The following is a 16,841-nucleotide window of genomic DNA, read 5'->3' as shown; positions in this document are numbered from 1 at the left end:
CCCTTTCCCTGCCGTGTGTAGGGTTACTTAAAGCCGGCCAAGCTGCGTGGAAAAAAAGACACGATAGGTAAACACCCGGAACTTCTTCCTGCGCACAACTTCCCGAGAACACATCGCAAAACAGCTTCGCCGCAGCCGCCCGTCAGACCTCGCCAGATCTCGGCGAACTACTCTTTGAAGCCCCCATACTCTTGTCACTTTCTCCCATTTCTTCTCTTCGTCCTCATACGATGGCGGATGCGCGCGCGCAGCGGGAGGTGAAGAATCACTTCCTCTTCGAGGTTGCCACGGAAGTGGCGCACCGTGGTACGTCTGTCTCAATCGTGGCATCGTCCTGAATAGCATTTCGTCTCTCCTGTTAAAACTGCACGGGCTGGTTTTCTAAACTGCTTTTTTGTTGCGCGGTTTTAGTGGGAGGCATCTACTCTGTCATCAAGTCCAAAGCTCCGGTGACGACAGCCGAATATGGAGACCGCTACACACTTATCGGGCCTCTCCACCGCGAGTCGGTATGTTGAAACAGTGCTGCTCGGTAGTCTTGCCCTGTGGTTTTTTTGCGGCCATGACTTGGCGAGGCATTGGGCGCATGTACCGGTTATGTTCGTTGGGCTGACTCTAGATTGGGCATTAGGCAGCTGTTGAGGTTGAGGAGCTTGAGCCGACAAACCCCGAGCTTGCTGCCACCATTACGTCCATGAGGGATCGTGGTATTGGCATGCTCTATGGCCGCTGGCTGATCGAGGGGGCTCCGAGAGTTCTGCTCATTGATACCAAGTCTGCCTATGGCTTTCTCGACGAGTGGAAGGCGGATCTCTGGAACGTCGCATCTATTCCCGCTCCCCCAAGCGACGACGAGACGAACGAAGCTATCGTTTTCGGCTACCTTGTTGCTTGGTTTCTCGGAGAGGTGAGCAAATTCTGCAAGACAGTGGGGTTATTTCTGGCTGCATTTCCATGCTGACGGTCGCCACCCCTCAGTTCGTATGCCATGAAAAGAAGAAGGCCGTTATTGCCCATTTCCACGAATGGTTGGCCGGCGTTGCCTTGCCATTGTGCAAGAAGCGTCAAATAGACGTCACGACCATCTTCACCACTCATGCCACGCTCCTGGGTCGTTACCTCTGCGCTGGTTCGGTTGATTTCTACAACAACCTCCAGTACTTCGACGTGGATGCGGAGGCAGGGAAGCGCGGCATTTACCACAGGTACTGCATCGAGCGTGCCGCCGCCCACTCTTCTGATGTGTTCACAACGGTCTCCCATATCACGGCTTATGAGAGCGAGCACCTGCTGAAGCGCAAACCCGATGGCGTGCTACCCAACGGCCTCAACGTGACCAAGTTCTCGGCCATGCATGAGTTCCAGAACCTGCACCAGCATAACAAGGAGAAGATCCACGACTTTGTGCGCGGCCACTTCTACGGTCACTACGATATCGAGCCGGAGAACACGCTCTATTTCTTCACAGCCGGCCGCTATGAGTACCGCAATAAGGGCGTAGACATGTTTATTGAGTCTCTGGCTCGTCTGAACCACCGCCTGAAGGTCTCCGGCAGCAAGATGACTGTTGTCGCTTTCATCATCATGCCAGCCCAGACGCACTCCCTCACGGTCGAGGCGCTCAAGGGACAGGCTGTGGTGAAGTCGCTGCGCGATACCGTCGACATCATTGAGAAGAGCATTGGCCGACGGATCTTTGAACGCTCGCTCAAGTGGCACGAAGGCGATTCCATGCCCGACGAAAAGGAGCTTATCACTAGCCAGGACCGCGTGCTTCTTCGTCGCCGGCTGTTTGCCATGAAGCGTCACGGCCTGCCCCCCATCGTGACGCACAACATGGTCAATGACCAGGAGGATCCGATTCTCAACCAGATCCGGCGGGTGCAGCTGTTCAACCACCCCACCGACCGCGTCAAGATTGTGTTCCACCCCGAGTTCCTGAGCTCGGCAAACCCGGTGCTGCCTATGGACTATGACGACTTTGTGCGTGGCACTCACTTGGGCGTATTTTCTTCCTACTATGAGCCGTGGGGCTACACGCCGGCCGAGTGTACAGTGATGGGTGTTCCTAGCATCACGACCAACCTCTCCGGCTTCGGTTGTTACATGGAGGAGCTGATTGAGAACTCGAGCGACTACGGCATCTACATTGTCGATCGGCGGACAAAGGGCGTCGATGAGTCGATCAACCAGCTAGCGTCTGTCATGTTTGAGTTCTGCCAGAAGAGCAAGCGACAGCGCATTAACCAGCGAAACCGAACGGAGCGGCTGAGCGACCTGCTGGACTGGAAGCGCATGGGGCTGGAGTATGTCAAGGCACGCCAACTGGCGCTGCGCCGCGCGTACCCTGCGTCTTTCACCGGAGAGGATGATGACGACTTCATTCCGGGCGTGGAGCAGAAGATTTCCCGGCCCTTCTCGGTGCCTGGCTCTCCTCGTGACCGCACCGGCATGATGACCCCAGGCGACTTTGCCAGCCTGCAAGAGGGTCGGGAAGGACTGAGCACGGAAGATTACGTTGCGTGGAAGCTACCGTGAGTTGCCCCATACACCTAACAAGCTGAGCGTCTTGACTGACAAACGATACCAGAGAGGAGGAAGATCCGGATGAGTACCCGTTCCCGTTGACGCTGAAGTCGAAGACTGTAGGCGCGAGCAGCCCGCTCGATGGAGTGCAGCTGAACGGTAGATGATTGGCGCGACGGAGTACGAAAAGCAGCGGGGATGATCGGAGGTGGAGTGAGGTCATGGTATCAGCCCGCGAGCGGTGCAGTATTTTTGATTTTGGGGTGGAACGACGGCCTGTTGCTAGAAGGGCGAGCCGCCGTTGAAAAGAAAAAAATATGCGAGGTGCAATGGATGTGAAGACAGCAGTGTTTCTATGTGTGTTCTATGTTCTGTGAGGTTTCGCTGCATTGGGAAATGTTTGTGTAAGAGGCCGAACCAGAGTGTGTACATCAGTGGTGCGTTTCGGTCTGTGCGTTGGTGTTGCAGTCAACCTATTATCTAGTGTGTGCTCCGTGCCGAGATCAAGTACGGAGTACGAGCTCTAGATCGTATACGAGTTGTGTAAGAGGTTTATTTAATTGGAAATCAACTTGACAACGGCATACGTGACGGATGACCGTTTAAGTTCGGGAGCCGGCAGGAAGTCGCAACCATGCCGACCGTTTGTGGTGACAGTCCATTACTATTGACCTGATGAGAGAACGGGCAGCTTGCCGTTGATGACGGAGAAGATGCGCGACCTTGTATCAGATTCGGAGGCAGGATATCCGACTTTGGTTGTTCAGCACCTCCATGCCAGCTACGTGGAATGGCCAAAACCCTCGTTCTCTGACATACTATGAGATAACCTGATTCAGCCTCCTTTTTCACCGAGGTAAGTGACCGGGAAGAAAGCATTCTCCATATAGGATGCACATAACGCCAATTTTTCAAACGGCGAGATACAAATGGTAGCGTCTCCCCCGCAAAACAAGAGCGTCTGTGTTCCTGGCCCGCTTTTTTAGCGTGCCAAAGCGCTATGGCGCCTGCTGACGAGGCCTGGATGAAACACCAAACAGAGGATGGGCTAATAGTGTTTGGCTGGAGTTGGACAAGAGGATGGGGCACATACTCCGTATTATTAGCTCGACGCGCTGCACGGCGCTTGAATCAGCCGTCCCTGTCGGACAATCTGCTCCAATCCTTGAATTTATTGCAATTTTATACTTTGAGCTCCGTACAGAGGACTCTTGTCTCCCCATCAGCAGCACAGCCGCCTCTTCCTACGGAGTATACGACGGGAAACGAGGAGCCCGTGGTGGATCGTCGGCACGTGTTTGCCCCTGCCACTCTTAATCACAGCTGGCAGCCAGGCCATCGCCAGACATCGCTTTTGCTCGCCTCGTCTCAGTTGTGTGTTTCTTTGGCTCCCTTAGGTCGGTCCCCTGGTGGAACCCTCCTTAATATGCTTTCTTCTTCCTTCGTCATGTTCTGCCCGTTAAGCGCTCCTTCTTGTCTACTGCTTACTCCCCCCCTGCCTCCTTTCTCTTCTCCCCCATCGCTCCTTCTGTCTTCCTCATCGCCTCCTCTCCCTGTCTCTTCTTTCCACCTAGCTTACGATGAAGCTTCATCTAAGCAAAATGAAGTTTTTCAGGCGAGACAAACAACGCAAGGCCAATGGCTCTAGCGACCAGCAGTACCTCACCTCGAACAGCCCCACCGTGCCACAGTTCCCCAGCTCCCAGTCCGGCGACGCATCACATCCTAATGGTGGTACCGGCAGCCGTAGCCGTGGCTTTGGAGGTCTCAAAGGCTTTCGTGGCCGCCACGGCAGTGCCAGCGCCAACAGCATCGCGCATCACCGGCACAAATCCTCTTCGTCTCCGGTCCCAATACCGCCACCACCAGGGGCGCCAGCTCGTGCGCTGCTCAAGCTGCCGGATCCCGTGCTTGAGCGCATCTTCTCCCTCGTCTGTCCTCACAGCCAGGACCGGTCCTATGACAAGTGCGAGGATTCAGGTTCTGATAGTGCGTGCATGCTCTGTGACATGCGCGACCTGGCCCACTGTGTTCAGGTGTGCCGGCGATGGCGTGTCGCCGCCGAACGCGTTCTGTATGCTATCCCCCCTGCTCTCCTTGATGCGCCGTCCATACGGCCTTGCGCACTGCCACTAACAGTTGCCTTTCTTTGCTAGCTACACCAGCGTCCGCATCGACGCGGTTCACTACTGCGAACGCGAAGATGACCTTGCGGAACGTCGAAAACGCCGGTCCTTTTTCGACCGCAACGCCGAACCCGATGAAGACACTGCCGACATCCGGCTCAAGCTCCTAAGTCGCACCCTTCGCGAACATCCAGACGGCCGGCTGGGTGCCACAGTCCACTTCCTCAAGATCCCCTACATGCTACGCGAGTCCAAACACGCCGACATTGCCCGCACGGTCTCGTTGCTGCCAAATCTGCGCTACGTCGACCTGCCTGAAGGCCTCTTCATGGACGACCCCACCTACGTGACTCTCAAGCACGAGATTCAGGCCAGGTGTCCCGAGCTTCGCAAGATGACCTACATGGGCGGCTCTGAGCGCAGTCTCGCGGCTCTTGGCTCCGGCACCATCTGGCCCAGCCTTGAGGTGCTGGAGCTGGTGCGAATCGGCATGGACCCGGCTACACTCCGACACGTCCTCAGTGCCCTACCGAACCTACGCGCTCTCAAGGTGACGGAGACGACGGCTGGCCCGCACACTTTCTCCGACGACGTCCTTGCATCATCGGCATCGGAATACTCCGCGGACGCGTCGGACTCGTCCGGCTTCTATCAAGAACAGAACGGATATTCCCCCGAAGTCCCGCCTCTGGAAGAGCTTGTCCTGACGGATACCCTTGGCCTCACAGCTGCTGGCTTGCAAGGGTATCTAAGTCGGCCGGATGCGCGCCAGGCGTTAAAGGTGCTCACTGTCAGCGGCACCGGAATCAAGCCATGGTCTCTGCAGGTGTTGCTCACCCAGATGCCATCGCTGCGCCACCTCACCATTGTCGAAAGGGTGACCGCAACCCTACCCGTGGCTGCGGGCACCAAGGAGATCCGTCCTCTGGTATCACAGTCACTGCGCACGCTGAATTACGAGATCAGAGCAGCCGACGGCGTCAGCCCGTACGCCGGTATCACCCGCTCCTACTACAACTATCTGTCGGGCTCCATCCTATCGGGTGGGTTGCCGAACCTGCGGGCTGTGTATGTGTGTGACGCACAGTTCCCAGATCTACTGCTGCTTGGGAGCGCCTTGCCTCCACCACCGGGTCTCTTCGGAGCCCCCAGCGCGCAGAACCGACCGTCCTCGGCCGGCTCCATCGGATCTGCGCCGCGCCTCTCGATGATGTCGGGTCGCAGCAGCAACAGCAATCTCGGGCTTCTGTACGCGTCGGCCAACATGCAGAGCCCCCCTCATTCGCCGGGCCTGCGCCAGCCGCCCGTCCTACAGCCGCAGCCACAACGACAGTCTCTCAACCCGTTTTTGGACCCACAATCACCGTTTAAAGCGGCAGCCAGGCCTTCTTCGCCGAACCCCGCGAAGCCATGGGCGACCGGCCAGAACCCACGGTTCAGCAGCAACAATCCGTTCGCGGCGATGATCTCACCGCAGCAGGTGCGGACGCTCGAGGTGTTTACTAAGGGTGATGACGACCTCGACTGGAGCTCGTTTGTGGTCGACGGCGGAGACGCAGGGGGCAGCGGCCTGGGCAATTCAGAGCGACCGACCAGCAGTTACGGACTTGGGGCGGATCTGGGCGCCGGAGCAGGAGCACGCAAGAGCGTTCTTCTGCATACAGGCGCGGGGGACTTTCTGGCAGTGCCGGACGGAGCATTTGCTGGCGGTGGCGTTGGTGGCAACGGAATGCCCGACAATCGACGGGACAGCCACATGGATCGCAACGGACAAGGGGGTGCTGACCTGTGGCCAAGGCCAAGGAGCAGTGCGGGTGACAAGAAGAACGAGAAGCGGGACCTGTGGCGGTGATCACCGTCGTCCGGGCACGCCTTCATCTAAGGCTCGTTCGTTTGCTCGTGATCGCTTATGACAAGGGTGTACGTGACGTCGGGGGCGGAGACAATGAGGGACAGTCGCTGTCTCGAAACATTTGAGCACTCGTAATGCTCCCGCTGCAAGGATTGCAGCAAGCAGGCACTCACGAGCAGTTGCTTTGGGCTTTGCGTTGTCATTTGGCTCTGGGGGAGATTCATGGCCAACGTATGGAGTAGCGATATAGATAGACTTGACCAGGAGTAATGAGACTACAATCTATGTAAGATACGAGTACGAGAGAGGAGCCGTGAGCACGTGACCTGGTCACTAAGATTGGAAGGGGAGAACGCGAGCCAGGGAGAGGGGTACTCGAGGCGAGATGATACAAGTACTTTGGGGTGGGTGACAGCATCGTAGGCGGTGGGGCAGAATCCGACTTTTTCATTGTCATCGACGATGCTGGCCTGGGTGATATCGGGCATACGAGATGCACCCAATGGCCCCGCATGTCTCTTTTGCTCCGCAGTCGAACAAGCGGACAACAAACAGCAGACAACAAGCAGACAAGGCAGGGGAGCTACGAATTTGCCAGCGGTATATACTCCGTACGAGACGAGCAGAAAAAAAGTGGTGGTACCCGCATGTGCAGACATGGGGGCCCTGAAGATGGGGAAAGAGGGCCGGATCGCTAGACCGCCCATCCAAGACAGCCAACAAAAAAACTCGCTTTGTGCGTCGCCGTGCACGGTTAAGCACAGAGTCGTTCATACATAGTACTTGTACTCGTAGTAGCACACGGGTATGTAAGAGGGGTTCCACTCTTCGATTTTCTTTTCCAGCTTTGATCATCTTGGATCAGATTACGGAGTCTGCTCTTGTAAGATACGGAGTACATACGGCCGCATGTCCGTGAGATGGTGTGGAATATTGCGTCTTTTGCGGTGTCAAAGAGTTCTTATGTTCTTAGTCCCGGCGGTGGACAATCCTTACCTGAGAACGCATCGAGTTTCTAAAAAAAGACCAGTTGGCAACTGGAGTCGAGACTTGACAGGCTGGCCGTATCTGACCTGGCTGTCTCTCTCCCTTACCAGCAGCATGGGCTTCTGTGGCAAAAAGGCGGCCAGAAGTCCCGGCCGATCAGTCCCCGGGAAGGTTGCAGCGCCTTTCACCGATTCTTCGTCGCTCGTCATCCTCGTGTCATATTTAACGACGTAGATATGCTCCCGCTAAAAAGGCGTGAAAATTTTCCCTCCGCCTATCGTAGCTCTTTCTTAATACGACGTGGGGAGGAGGGAGAGCCAATCGGGAGGCCGAACAGACCTGTTGGCTTTTTTTCACTTCTTCAAGGCACGGCGGACAGACGACCAGGATACAGGTCATTTTCGCTAGTTGCTGTTATGAAGGCGGTAAAGCTGTTTGGCAGCAGAAACTTACTCCGTAATCTCCAAATCGGGAGCAACGTCAGGGCAAAATTCATATAAAAAAACTGCTCGACTTGCTTTTTTCGGTCATGCGCGTCGTTTCTTAGCTGCATGACCAAGTTCCGACCCTGCATACATAGTAGAGAATGCTGCTGTTTCTCGTGAAGCAGACGATAGATATTGGGTCTGAGAAGGCTCCGTCATCCGTGATTGGTCCCTGCAGGTTCCGACAAAGGGGTTCGGTGGTCGCGATTGTGGTAGTGCGGCCATAGCATCTCCAAGGTGACTGGCTGTTTCAAAAAACAGGATGGACAAAAGGGCACCAGTCGAATCTACCTCTGAGGAATGATCGCACCCCTGATCTAAGACCGACGGCTCCGTGAGGGGAAGGGGGGAAACCGACAGGGAACAGGGGCGAGAGGCTGCTCGAAACAAGAGCCGGTGCAAAAAAAGACGGGTTTCTTTTTCCCTCTCATTTCTGGTAGCTAACATCAGATGACTCCATGGCGCGAGACCTGTTTCAACTGCCCTGTTCTAGTAAAGCGGCCGCATCTAAGCTGGCGGACTGTTCGTCATAATCACGACGAGAGGGAGAAACAAATCGAAAAAGAATGAGGCAGTCGAGTATCTTAATTTCTCCGTATTACTCCGCGCTCCGCCAAAAGTGAGTTGGCATTAGTGCTGTGTGCATCTGCAGATGGGCACCGAGCACGCTGCAGACGATCCAGTCGTTCTGGTTGGTCGGTGAAGGCTGACTGGCGTCGAGGCCCGTCCGTGCCCGATAAGAAGCACAGAGAGTGACGGCGGGTCGACGATCGGAAGGGGGGTTTGGACCAGTGTTTGAGAGCGCGACACGCCCTCTTTGATAGTTCAATTTTCCCTATATTTTCCCCTCTACATCTTTCCTCTTTCGGCTTGGGCTCTTGCTATGTGTTTTTCTGTTCGCGTCGGCACTAATCGCTAGCGACAAGGCAAACAAGGGACGATCGTTCGTTTGCGCCTACAACGTGTTAATGCTGATACGCTCGATGGCGAACAAGGACCGGGGAGGCTGGCGATACTATAGCACATTCCTCCCGTCCGCCTTCCAGGGACGCATGCGTCTAGCTATTGGCGAATCTCCAACCGTGTCTGGGTCTCTCCCTTTCCTTTCGTGAGACAGTACCAGCCATTGGCCAGATTTTGCTGCTTGCTTCCCTACGAGAGGGCGAATACTCCGTAGACATGGCGGGAATGCTGGATGAGTTATAGGCCCAGCCACCAGACCAGTTGTTGGCGAGGCCTTCCAACGCCGACGCCTTTTTCTTAGCTCTCAAGCCCATCAGCTGAGACGAGAAGAAGGTGTAATAAGATAGTCATCTGTTGTAAAGCCATGTGTCCGAAGTTAGACGCAGCTTGGAACAGGATTTGCCGCTCTACCAAAATAGTGGTGGCTGTGACAGCATTCTGTCACACGCCACTCGCGGGCATTTGGCGAGCATTATCTCTGACAGACTGTCTTAGTGGCAGACCGTCTCTCGTTGCCTTTCCCTTCATGCGCCGTCTTTTTAGACCCTGTGTCGTCGAGTCCAGCTTTGTCCTGCTTTGAGGCCATTTTTTTCCCGCTTTGCTTCTGCCGCTCGTGGAAAAAGCCAAAAAAATCAGGTCACGCCTATGCCGGAGAGGGATGCGCCCAGGCTATTATCTCTTTGCCGTCACAGTAGCGAACGACTAGTCGTGCATAGGCGCCGTAAACTCGGCATTGCTTCTTATTCGTATCTTGCCCATGGCAGGCTGCGTAAAGTCAAAGGCATAAGAGCTTCCTTGCGTCGTATGGCGTACCGCATATGAGATGGGCATCTTACCGTGCAGGCGCAACATCGCTGAGCCATCGGGATTGCTCCCGTCTGCAAGGTGTGGTTCAAAGAGGGGCCAGTGACCGCCTTGAGGATGATTTCAGAGCATCTCAATGGAAACAAGGGTCTGAGCCTTGACAGGGGGTGGCTTTAGGACTGTTAGAGGTGTGTGTGGGTGTGGCAGGAAGAGGAAGGAGCGCGGCATGGCGACCAGGATTTGGCCAGTCCCTTTCTTGGGGGGTCGTTGTACAATGTTGGCCCATTCGTGCTTTCCCTCTGTGGGTGTAATCCAGCCAGGTCGTTTTTAAAGACGAGCCTTCCTCCACCGCCTCTCTGACACGGCTGCCTCCTTTTTCTCTCTTCGCTCGTCTGTGTTCTTTCTCTTCTCATGGCCTCATCCTGAACTGCATTTGACCCTCGACCCTGTCTCGTTCTTCATCAACACCAGGACCGGGAGATTACTGTGGATCGGCGTCCCCTTACAACGCCCCCCCTATTTGCCCGTTCATTCTACCTTACCCACTTCCAAAGGAAGTTCGAAGCAACGGCAGAACAACACGAGAGGACAGCCGTTTAATGCCAAACGAGCAACCGAGAAGTCCCTACTCATTACAAGAAGGAGATCACTGCCACACACAAAGAGCCCTACCTTGCAAGCATACGGAGTACGTGCCCTGCTTGACGCGGCCCATATAAACAAAAACACCACCGCGCCCAATTACACCGCCGCCGTTATGTCTCTTTCACAGCCGATGTCTCTTGACGACGACATTGGCGTCTACCTTGCCAGAATGGGTCCCGACACGGTGAAAGCTCCAACCGGCGAGACGACAGTTGTGCACCACCAACCGCAACAACAACAACAACAACAACAGCAGCCAGAGAACAATTCGACTCTGCCTGCAGCATCAAATATGCAGCACGATATGAGCTGCCTCGGCATGGCACCACCGCTCCCTGAGCGCAATGCGCTCCGCCGCTCGCGATTCCTAGACGCCCTCGTCATGCAGGCCGCTGTGCCGTCAGAAACTGCCGAGGCTGCGTCTGTGGCCATGGCTCCGAACACCAGCAGGCCATCACTGCCTACGCCACACGACGTCTATCTCTCATCGGAAGAGGATGCTTCGTCTGCCGGCGATGTCTCCGAGGACGAAGATGTGGACGAGTACAGTGGCACAATGGAGGACGATGGCAGCACCTGCTACGGCTTCCGTGACCAAGGGGACGACGACATTGCCCGGCCGGACCGGCTGTCCTCCCCCGACAGCGTTCCTCGCCACGGCCCTGTTCCAGAGCCGTCTGCTCTCCCCCCTTCCACCGAAGCCACCGATCCTGTCAACGCTGCCACCACTTCCACCACTACCATAGCTACGGCTGTGGTTCAGCCTCGCCGCCTCCAGAACCGCGACACGGCTCGCGTCGTGTCCGTCATCTTTTCCGGCCGGCCCTCTCTGGTCGATCTTGCTCTGCTGCGGGAGGCTCGCCGCCGCAGTTGCATCGACACAACCACGCAGTCCGTGCTGTCGTCGTCTGCCTCGTCTAACTCTGCCACATCCTCTTCTTGCATCAATTCCACCTCGGCCTCCGAGGTCACACGCCCATCGACGGCGAGCGACTCGCTGACGTCCGACCACAACGCTAGCAACTGCGCCCTGTCCTCTTACCGCGACCGCAGATGTGCTATGGAGAACGTTAGGCCCACTGATATCAACCTCGGAGCTACACTCGAAGCCACAAAGCGAGCATCACAGGCTTTCCTTCTGACGGACCCTTTCGCCAACAACCACCACTCCCATTCGCACAAGAACTCTGCAAATGGTGCACAATCCGCACCTCAGAAGCGCTCTTTTTCATCCTCCCCCCCTACTAATACAGATTCGCCATCGGCTTCTCATTCAACGCCACCTTCTCATTCATCATCGTCTACTCCCTCTACGCCTAGCGCCATTCTGCGTGGTGTTACCCGTTCCCTGACCTTGAGTCGCCGCCGCAGTCGGCCAATGCTTCGTGTCGAGTCCTTGACACAACAATCTCTCAAATCGCCAGCCTTGGCTGTAACACCACCATTGCCTTCGGCGTTGTCGGCTTCGGCGCTGGCACCCTCTCCAGTCACATACAATGATATAGTACAATCGGCGCGGCGCAAGTCGACTGCCCCTTTGCTACCGTCTCGGCCTTGTCAGTGCCGGAGGACATGCCGGTTTCGCCTATGCCGCCAATGACGCCGGGAATGGCGAAGCGTGGCAACACTGGTGGCTTTTTGGGCAACCTGGCTGGAAGGCGGCGGAGTATGAAGGTCACTCGATAGGCCTGGAATGTATTATATATGGAGTACGGTTGTTTTTGATTGGGAATTACTGCATTGCTGCCGCACTGGGCCACAGACGGTTGGGATACGGTCCATAATAGGATTTGGACTTGGGATTTATGACCACAATGGTTTAATGATACCCCCCTTGGATGGGATGTAACTAAAGTAACGGCCGATGTGGACGCGCATTATCTTCAGATAATTCGATTTGTGTGCTCTCACTGCCCGCACTGAAACTCGATTGACGGCCATCGCCTTATTGGCTTGAGCTTGGGCCAGGCCGTCTGGCGGAGGAGGGGATAACGGCTCTCAGCCTTCTGCTTGCGCGCTTGCTTCAGGGCCTCTACTGCGTGCAGCCAGCCCTTATTGCAGCATTAATAAAGCAGCCCGTTACGCTTACTGTCCTTCCCGCTCATGCCCCGACCGTCCTTCGGAAGAGTGCTTAATCAATGCCATTTTCCTAGATTGATGTTTAGCAAGACGGACGTTGGAACCGGTATTTAAAAAGTAGCCGGAAATTAGAGTACAGGGATGGCATTTAGATGCCCCGCCCCCTTTCTTAATCAGATTTCGCCTACGGAGAAATACGACGTATTCTGTGGCTTGCTTCTTCCGCTTGTACGTAGCGCGTACAGAGTTGGCTCTGCATAAACGAAAGGCCGTGGCGCAGTGCCATCATGCATCGCGCGCTTCAAAAGTTTGTCACTGCTATGCACTTCCTGTACACTGCGCAGACAATGCATTCGGCCGGCGAGTGAATATTCTTGGCGTTCGGGAAAGTGCAACGATAGCGCGGTCGCGGCTGCCGTGACATAGATTCCCTCTGTCAAGCACGTATACGAGTACTCCGTACGGAGTACTCCGTACGAGTATACGTACGAGACCATTCTTATGGGTCTGTGGCTGATAGAAAACCGGGGCAGCCTTCCCCGCTGTCATCTGCCAAGAAATAAACAAGAGATCAAGAGACTCCATGAGTACAAGGCTGCTCGTACATTTTAAAGTCATCACGGCACTGTTGCACCACGAATCCACCTGTACCAGAGCGTAAGTGTGCCAATGACCTGGAGTCTTCATATTCCGTCGGAATATATATAACTAAAGAAATTAGAGCGTTTGGACTCATGTTTTGATACAAGATATTGAGGACAAGAAATTTGGAGGATTAAAAGTAAGGTAAAGGGGATAAGAAGCCGCGTTGCCATCAAGACGGAAGAAAAGACCGGTACACGCTTCTACTTTTTGAATCCCAAACATCGCGCCGCCCAGTTGCTGCCTCCAGTGTCGCGTCCATACCAAACCAGCTGTCACCCCCGTTCTCAATGGATGACCCTAAAAGCCCCCGATCCTGTCACGTCCATACACGCATTTACACCGATTACTGCCCACGTCCATTCGTAAAAAATATACCGTCGACTGTATCCATCGACGCAACATCAATCTATCGTACGTAACACCTTTTTATAGTCGTACCGTTCTGACCGAGGAAGCCAGTCGATGCAACATGCCGCGGTTGGCCCCCCATCGTATGCTGTCTTCGTTTGTGTTTTTGTCAATGCAATGGTCGTACATTGACAGACGTTTGTCGCCTCTGCTGTTTCCAACTTCGGCGAGTTTTGTCGATGTGAAAAAGGGCAAAACTGGGCGAATATCTGACCTACATCCCAAAAAGATAGCTTTGGGATAAGGGTTGTGGCGACATAGCCATTCCAGCAGCATGCTCATATCTGAAATGGCAAAGTCTCGGCTTGCGACCAAATTATGCCTTGCGAGAGCGAGTGACCATGCCGCTGGTCTTACCAGTCGGCCTGGCACTAGTGGTCGACGCAACAGAGCCTTGCGGCTTGCCACCGATCAGGAGATCGTGTGGGTCAGGCAGGGGCGCCTGGCTCATGCGGCGAACTGCTTTCCTAGAAGTCGTCTTCTTGCCATCCTTGCGGTAAGTGGCTAGGTAGAACGAGATGAACAGGACAAGGTACGAGCTGAGAATCCCAATGCCGGCAAAAGCGGCAAATTCCTCGCCAGCGCAGTAACCCATGTTGGGGAAGTCGGGGAAGTAGGTCGAGGTGAAGTAAGTGTACGAGGCGAAGTACACAAAGACTGGAAACGCTAGTTAGCAACCTGCTCGTACAATTGGAAAGCGTACAATATATGGAACGTACCGAGATCAATGACGAACTGGACGATCTGGAACTTGGTGACCCACTCCTTCCACCAGATGCGAATGCCACGGGCGGACTGGAAGTAGTACCAGTACATGACAACGTGAACACCAAGGTTCAGAGTGATGGGCACCCACGACACAGCGGTCGAACCGAGCAGCTGGGTATAGCACAGCAGCGCGGTCGCGCCGTGGTGGTAGCAGTGGAGGAAGGCTGTCCTCGTTAGTACTTAAAGCTCTCGAAAAGAGCGAAGCCGGAGGGTGACTAACTCAATGGCTTCTTCTTCAAGAACAGGAAAACGGTGTCAAGCAACTCGAGGTACTTGGTGAGGTAGGTGAGCTGGTATGGTTTGTTAGCCTTCCATCCCCCTCCGGCTGAGGGCTGTTGGGGTAATGGGCTAATCACTCACGTAGTAAAGTACCACGAGTGGCTGCGTCCAGCCACCGGACCTGTGGCAGATGGCATGAAAGATGCCCTCGCGCGTAACTGTGGGAATCATCTGCTCGGCGAAGAGAGCCAGCAGAAGGCCGCTGACAGCAGTGAGCACAAAGTTGTGGACAAGGAAGATAGCCTTGAGCTTGAAGGGCTCTCGCCCACGCATGGCCTCGCGGCCACCGAAGATGACGAAGTAGTAGACAACAATGAATATGCTTGTTTCGGTCAGGGTCGACATGGGTGTCTGGCCAGGCACAAATCTGAAGTCCTCAGCAGGATAGCCGAGAAAATGCTCCCAGACCTTGCTGAAGATGGGCCATATTTTCAGGCCGAAGGGTCGGTCCAGGGTGGGAATCCCAACCTGGAACAGGTCGGCGACTGAAGCCATCGTGTTGTGATCTCGCAGATGTGAAGGGCGGACAAGTAGACTGTTCGACGTGTGGCATGTCAGAAACAGACGGCTTGAGGTGACAGCAAAACAAATTGTGACGATCGATGATAGCAAAAAGGGAAATAGAAACGGGCATTAAAAGATCATAGCACGTAGCGGTCAAGATATGGACACATATGCAATGTTCAGGGAATTTGTGATGGTACAAAAGGTAGTGAAGTGGGTTATGCCGCAAAAAGGGGAACGCGAAAAGGGGAAGGATGCACGCGTACCAGAATAGCCCGTTTTATCTCGCGACGGATGCAATGACCGGTGGTAACGAGGCTCGCGGGGAAAAGGCGTATTAAAAGTGATTGAAAGTATATATGAAGTTGTGAGATAGTTGTGAAGTATGCAATTCGGCGAAGAAGCCGTAGAATGGATTCGTGTTGCTTCCTTGATGGAGATGGGACAAGAAAGATTAGAAAGTCTTTCTCGTGTGGCCGCGTCGCTTTGGAGGGATTTGCGCGACCATCCAGGTGATGGGTAGAAGGAGGACAGAAAAAGAGAAAGTTGGAGAAGAAATAAGAAGACAGCCGATGCCGAATGTAAAGGAATGACAAGAACAACAAACGGCAGAAGAAGATGTGGGGAGGAGGAGGAAGAAGAGGAGCAGGAGGATTATTTCATAAAGCAAAGGAAGAAGAAGGTTACGGGGTGCTTGGAGCCAGATCACTAAAGGGGGAGGTCCGAGGAATCCGAGGGGCAATTACGATTAGCTACCAGCGGCAGGAGTAAAGGAGCAGGGAGTGAGGACGAGGAAAGCGCGGCCAATGCAAGCCAGGTCTAGGTGTCCAGACCAATTGATTACTGAAAGTACAGTAAAAAAAAATTGCGATGCAATTCGCATTGAGGGGGTGAGCGTACCGTAGTACTCACTGTTGCTTGGGAAATGTGCGGCCACTCAGGTACCAGGATAACAAACTTGTCCCAATACGGCTACGCAGCGCCGGCGGCTTTAGCAATGCGCAATCTTATTTTCCATTGAAATACGGAGTACGGCGTACGACAAGCGCGTCTAGCCAACCAGCAGGCGTCGTTTGCAACGGTAGGCCGAGGCATTTCATACTGCCGCAGCAAACCGCCTTCGTCACGAGCAACTGCGACCGATGGGTAGTCCGATTCCTTGCTACAGCCTGGTCATGTTCGGGGAAGGATTAGGATAATTGTCCGACATGCCGTGTGGAGACTATTCCATGCCTGTCGCGAAGTGCGACACCCAAGAGGCGAGACCGGACGGACGTTTGCTTGCTTTTGTCGTATTTTGACGCTCAAGCTTGGGGGAAAGTCCCAACGAAAATACTAGACATGAGTTGAAGCAACACTCATCCTTGATATGATGTTGGAAGCTGACTTCTTCCCAGGGCACGTGACAGGCACGTGACACTAGTGGATGAGTCGGAGTCCCAGGGCACAAACACACGGAATATATAGTTTCTGGGGCTCGTTGACGTAATCGGCTTCGCTTGGGCCGTGCCGTCAATACGTATTCGTACTCGTACATGCTGCTCGTATATGCACACAAACAAACACAAGACTATCGAATTCTACAAATCTGTTTGGTGTGAGAGATCACATCGTACCGGGCGCAAGGACAGAGTCATGCTACGATGCAGGATAAGAAAGTCAAGTCAGTCCACCGGGGATTGAAAAAGAGCGAGGCTGATTGGCTGGTGGTGGGGAAGCTTGGGTGGTGTGGCAGCCTGAGGCCAAGCGGGCTGCTGGGGGGGGAAGGAA

At 54.6% G+C, this 16,841-nt stretch overlaps 4 protein-coding genes across 4 annotated transcripts; 3 read left to right on the top strand and 1 right to left on the bottom strand.

Moving 5' to 3' along the window:
* Positions 1-230: 230 nt before the first annotated feature.
* On the top strand, positions 231-2,693 carry CMQ_3237 (glycogen synthase; the record flags this gene model as incomplete). The annotated part of the gene is made up of 5 exons (XM_014317315.1): positions 231-306; positions 412-509; positions 632-907; positions 979-2,534; positions 2,591-2,693. 5 exons carry the CDS (start codon positions 231-233, stop codon positions 2,691-2,693), a joined length of 2,109 nt encoding a protein of 702 aa, XP_014172790.1.
* Positions 2,694-4,127: 1,434 nt separating this feature from the next.
* CMQ_2791 (f-box domain containing protein) lies at positions 4,128-6,504 on the top strand (the record flags this gene model as incomplete). The annotated part of the gene is made up of 2 exons (XM_014316869.1): positions 4,128-4,600; positions 4,683-6,504. 2 exons carry the CDS (start codon positions 4,128-4,130, stop codon positions 6,502-6,504), a joined length of 2,295 nt encoding a protein of 764 aa, XP_014172344.1.
* A 4,014-nt stretch (positions 6,505-10,518) lies between these two features.
* On the top strand, positions 10,519-12,074 carry CMQ_2894 (uncharacterized protein; the record flags this gene model as incomplete). Its single annotated transcript, XM_014316972.1, has 2 exons — positions 10,519-11,773; positions 11,950-12,074. The coding sequence occupies 2 exons, from the start codon at positions 10,519-10,521 to the stop codon at positions 12,072-12,074; spliced, it is 1,380 nt and encodes a 459-aa protein (XP_014172447.1).
* Positions 12,075-13,836: 1,762 nt separating this feature from the next.
* Positions 13,837-15,062, bottom strand: CMQ_2958 (fatty acid elongase; the record flags this gene model as incomplete). The annotated part of the gene is made up of 4 exons (XM_014317036.1): positions 13,837-14,177; positions 14,240-14,452; positions 14,509-14,578; positions 14,649-15,062. The coding sequence occupies 4 exons, from the start codon at positions 15,060-15,062 to the stop codon at positions 13,837-13,839; spliced, it is 1,038 nt and encodes a 345-aa protein (XP_014172511.1).
* Between the last annotated feature and the right edge of the window lie 1,779 nt (positions 15,063-16,841).

The sequence above is a fragment of the Grosmannia clavigera genome, assembly GCF_000143105.1.
Source record: "Grosmannia clavigera kw1407 unplaced genomic scaffold GCSC_144, whole genome shotgun sequence".
Lineage (NCBI taxonomy): Eukaryota > Fungi > Ascomycota > Sordariomycetes > Ophiostomatales > Ophiostomataceae > Leptographium > Leptographium clavigerum.
The sequence above is the reverse complement of the archived record's forward strand: the minus strand, read 5'-3'. Positions and strand labels throughout refer to the sequence as shown.